General features: G+C 40.4%; 1 protein-coding gene and 1 long non-coding RNA gene across 2 annotated transcripts in view; one reads left to right on the top strand and one right to left on the bottom strand.

Moving 5' to 3' along the window:
• Positions 1-1,905: 1,905 nt before the first annotated feature.
• The window catches only part of LOC113804085 (uncharacterized), a 10,354-nt gene continuing 7,354 nt past the window's right edge, over positions 1,906-4,905 (bottom strand). The window contains exons 3-4 of the mRNA XM_070118756.1: positions 3,092-3,361; positions 1,906-2,804 (exon numbers count right to left, since the gene is read on the bottom strand). Coding sequence (XP_069974857.1) covers positions 2,007-2,804; positions 3,092-3,361 — 1,068 coding nt within the window. The 3' untranslated portion in view covers positions 1,906-2,006. The remainder of the gene's footprint in view (positions 2,805-3,091; positions 3,362-4,905) is intronic.
• LOC138860706 (uncharacterized) lies at positions 3,368-4,104 on the top strand. Its single transcript, XR_011398382.1, has 3 exons — positions 3,368-3,650; positions 3,715-3,898; positions 4,024-4,104. It is a non-coding gene; the product is annotated as an uncharacterized lncRNA (long non-coding RNA).

The following is a 4,905-nucleotide window of genomic DNA, read 5'->3' as shown; positions in this document are numbered from 1 at the left end:
TCGTAAAACATTCCAAAAGTCGACTTCCACCAAAATTTGCATAGATGATTAATGCTAGATCATTTTAATTTCATTACCGACCATATTTTCCTCATTATATCCTTCTTGTTATAAATATTTCGTTCCATTTTCATTACGAATCGTTCAAGGAGGTAAACAACAACAACAACAACAACAAAGAATCGTTATACAGTTTTCGTTCAAGGAGGTTAACAACAACAACAACAACAAAAGAATCGTTATACAGTTTTCGTTAAAGGAGGTAAACAACAACAACAACAAAAGAATCGTTATACAGTTTTCGTTCAAGGAGCCAAACAACAACAACAACAACAACAAAAGAATGGTTATACAGTTTTCGTTCAAGGAGGCAAACAACAACAACAAAAGAATCGTTATACAGTTTTCGTTCAAGGAGCCAGACAACAACAACAACAACAAAAGAATCGTTATACAGTTTTCGTTAAAGGAGGTAAACAACAACAACAACAAATAAAAATGCGTGCTAAACTAGACCCCCTTGTTAAATGCACTTGCAAATTTCCCTCATATCTGAATTTGCAAATCGCTAACTTCTTTGGTCGTTCATTACGGGAAGGTACATTAATTTAACTTGAGTGAAGTTTGGGGGAAGTTGAAATCAGATGGTTTAGAACGATCATTTTGTTTTATAAATTGCTGGACATAAGTGTCTGGTTTTATACGTAATTGTATGCATTATATGCTTCGTACTGACATATGATTGATGTGTAGAGATTGGTATGGTGTAGAATGAATTGTCTTTGTAATACACAGACACATAAAAAAACAGACATGCACACGTAAGGACACACACACACACGAACGCACACACACAGAAACACCTACACACACGAACACACACACACACACACAGACACCTACACACACACACAGACACCTACACACACACAGACACCTACACACACACACACACACTGACACACGAATGCTCACTCACACACACACACACACACAAAGACACCTACACACACGAACACACACACACACACACGAACACGAACGCGTACACACACACGAACACGAAAGCGTACACACACACGAACGCAAATACACATACACACTTACACGTACACTAACACCACCACATTTTAGACAGAAACTAGCTTACCCACAACCACAGGAGAAGGAGTAGGGGGGGGGGGGGTTGAGGGGTGAGGGGCACAATCATCCAAGCATCCGAGTGAAAATTCCAGTGCAGGGATTCGAACGCGCCGGGATTCGAACGCGCCGGGATTCGAACGCGCGTTCTCAGGTTTCGAATCGCGAGCCGACGATCATCCGGGACCCCGAAATAAAGAGTGATTTTGTTTGTTTTTGTTTCTCACTACTTCCGGGAGAGTGTTTGGGTGAGCGTGAATTTGCGTGTTGGTGTTTATTTTTTTTTCTTCTTTTCATGTTGTTTTCTCTGGTTTTCAACTGCAGGAATGATAAAATCTTGGAAGATTTCGAAACTGTTGTCCCATCTTTCAGTGAATCTATTAAAATTTATATATATATATATATACATACATACATACATATATATATATATATATATATATATATATATATATATATATATATATATATATATTATGCCAGTGCATCCATATATACATGTATGACAGGATTTGTGTGTGCATATATATATATATATATATATATATATATATATATACATATATATATATATATATATATAATATATATACATATATATACACACATATATATATATTTATATATATATAAAGCATAATCAGTCACTCTATTTATCTACCCATCTATATTTCATGATATCTTTACTGTAAATATTCTGTAGATCCCTATTGGTATAATCATAAAAATACTAGTTTAGGGTTTGATCTGAATAATCCTGCGAAAACATATATCAGACCTTTATTGTTTTATAGAATTAGGGGCGTACATCACTTAACAAAAGCCCCCCCCCCAAAAAAAAAAAAAACACACACACACAAGGACATCTATAAATCTAAAGCAAAAACTTGTTTGGTCTTCATATCGAGAGCTTTTTGGAGGAGTCTGTCCGCATTCGCGCACTCACACCTCTCTGCCACTTCCTGAGCCTTGCTGAGACTCTCGTAACTGAAGCACTTGATGTGATTTCGCAGTAGAATTGGCAACAGCGCTAAGTGGTTGTTCATGGCCGAGAGGTACAGGCAGTTTGGCAGTATAACACCTTGTTCCTCCTCGGCATATTGTTGCAGGAGATGCGTCGCTACGGCCTCCGTGCACCCTGCGACGGAGACCACCAAGAGAGTCCCGTCCACAGTGTCTCTGTCGTGGTCGATTTTCTCGAGCAGGTTCTTCAGGGTCTCCATCTTGTCCGAAATGGCGGCTTCTATAAGGTCGGTGTCCAGTACGATGTCCTTCTTCAAGAGCCACAGCAACTCCTGCACTCCTCGCCATTTCTTGGACAAAACAGCTCTCGAGAGCCAGTAGTTCACGTCGTCGAACCTGTTGGGGAATCCCTGGCGGAGGAAGGCGCAGATGACGTCCCAAGCGTCCTCCTCGTAGGCGGCGTCCAACGCGGGCGCAAACCGCTCGGGATCGAAGTGATAGTCTTTCCTGAGGACCGTCAGGATGGTCGTCCACGCTCGGGATTCGCCGGCCATTAGGATCACGAAAGCAGCCTCGTCCTCTTTCAGCTTGTAGTTGCGTTCGAAAAAGGCGTGGACGAGCCGCCACTCCCCTGCTTCGGCGGCGAGCATCACTGGCGTCATCTGCTCTGCCGTGGACTCCTCTTGCACGTCGATATGGCACTGAATGAAATACAAGTCAATATGGAGATTAAGCTTCTTTAATCTTGTCTACACGATATAACACGCGACTCTGAACCTTTAGAACCATGTACGACAACGACCTTCAGAGAAAACAACGTTCTGCTTCTGAACTTCAAACAAAACATGTTCCTCAAAAAAAAAAAATAAATAAAAAAAATAAAAAAAATAAATAAAAGATTATAAAAAATAAAATAAATAAAAAAATAAATGAAAAATAAAAATACTTCAAAAGCCTTAAAAGAAAGAAAGAAAGACAACAGCCTCACCCTAACCGACGACCCAAGCAACATATCCACAATATCCCAATACCCGCTCGCCGCCGCAATACCCAGGGGCGTGTGGTTCTCCTTGTTCCTCAGGTTGAGATGGAGGCTGGGTCGCTTCATCAGAGCCTCGACGACATCCGCGTGGCCATTGGAACAAGCCAGCGAGAGGAGAGTGTTCCCCCAGCGGTTGGCAGCGTTGACGTCGCCACCGCGGTCGAGCCAGCTGAGGACGGCGCTCTGGTCCCCGTCAGCGACGTCGCGGCACTGCTCCTGCGGGCGAGACGAGACGGGAGGAAGGGCGTAGAATAGACGAAATAAGGCTTAGAAGGAAAGACGAAAGAAGGTTTAGAAGAAAAGAAAGAAGGTTTAGAAGAAAAGACGAGAGAAGGTCTAGAAGAAAAGGCGAAAGAAAGTTTAGAAGAAAAGGCGAAAGAAGGTTTAGAAGAAAAGGCGAAAGAAGGTTTAGAAGAAAAGGCGAAATCTGAGTGGAGGAAAAACGTAGAACTCGTAATAGATGAAAGAAGGTTTAGAGGAAAAGATGATAATCCGAGGGGAGGAAGCACGTAGACTTCGTATTTAGACGAAAGAAGGTTTAGGAGAAAAGACGAAAGAAGGTTTAGAAGAGACGTAGAATTCGCGTTAGACGAAAAAAAAAAGTTTGGAAGAAAAGAAATCCGAGAGGAGGAAAGACGTAAAATCCGTATTTAGACGAAAGAAGGTTTAGAGGAAAAGCTAATAATCCGAGGGGAGGAAAGACGTAGAACTGGTATTAGACGAAAGAAGGTTTAGAAGAAAAGACGAAAGAAGGTTTAGAAGAAAAGGCGAAAGAAGGTTTAGAGGAAAAGATAATCCGAGGGGAGGAAAGATGTAGAATTGATATAAGACGAAAGAAGGTTTAGATGAGACTTGTAATTCGTATTAGACGAAAGAAGGTTTAGAAGAAAAGACGAAAGAAGGTTTAGAAGAAAAGACGAAAGGAGGTTTAGAAGAAAAGACGAGAGAGGGTTTAGAAGAAAAGGCGAAATCCGAGGGGAGGAAAAACGTAGAATTCGTAATAGATGAAAGAAGGTTTAGAGGAAAAGATGATAATCCGAGGGGAGGAAACACGCAGAATTCGTATTTAGACGAAAGAAGGTTTAGGAGAAAAGACGAAAGAAGGTTTAGAAAGACGTAAAATTCGCGTTAGACGTAAAAAAAGTTTGGAAGAAAAGAAAGCCGAGAGGAGGAAAGACGTAAAATCCGTATTTAGACGAAAGAAGGTTTAGAGGGAAAGACAATAATCCGAGGGGAGGAAGACGTAGAATTGGTATTAGACGAAAGAAGGTTTAGAAGAAAAGACGAAAGAAGGCTTAGAAGAAAAGAAAGAAGGTTTAGAAGAAAAGACATAATAATCCGAGAGGAGGAAGGACGTAGAATTGGAATTAGACGAAAGAAGGTTTAGGAGAAAATACGAAATCCGAGGGTAGGAAAGATTTAAAATTCGTATTAGAGGAAAGAATAGAAGAAAAGATTATTCAATGTCGAGTCGGAAGAAATATTGCAATTCCGAGTAGGATGAAGGAACTGACAAGATTTCGGATTAGAAGAAGGAATTGGAATAATGCAAGAGTAGATGGGGGAAATAATATGCTGTAATTCCGATGCTATTCCGAATTCGAGGAAGGAAATGAAATATTAGTGAGGAATTTAATTACCTGTTGCAAGAAATAACGATTCCGAAGTAAAGGAAATTAGACTACTGCTACTAATTGCGAAATCGGTGGTTTTTCTAAAATTCCGAATTGATAATTAAGAAAGTGACAAAGTACCCCAAA

The sequence above is a fragment of the Penaeus vannamei genome, chromosome 42, assembly GCF_042767895.1.
Source record: "Penaeus vannamei isolate JL-2024 chromosome 42, ASM4276789v1, whole genome shotgun sequence".
NCBI lineage: Eukaryota > Metazoa > Arthropoda > Malacostraca > Decapoda > Penaeidae > Penaeus > Penaeus vannamei.
This window is presented reverse-complemented; position numbering and strand designations above follow the sequence as displayed.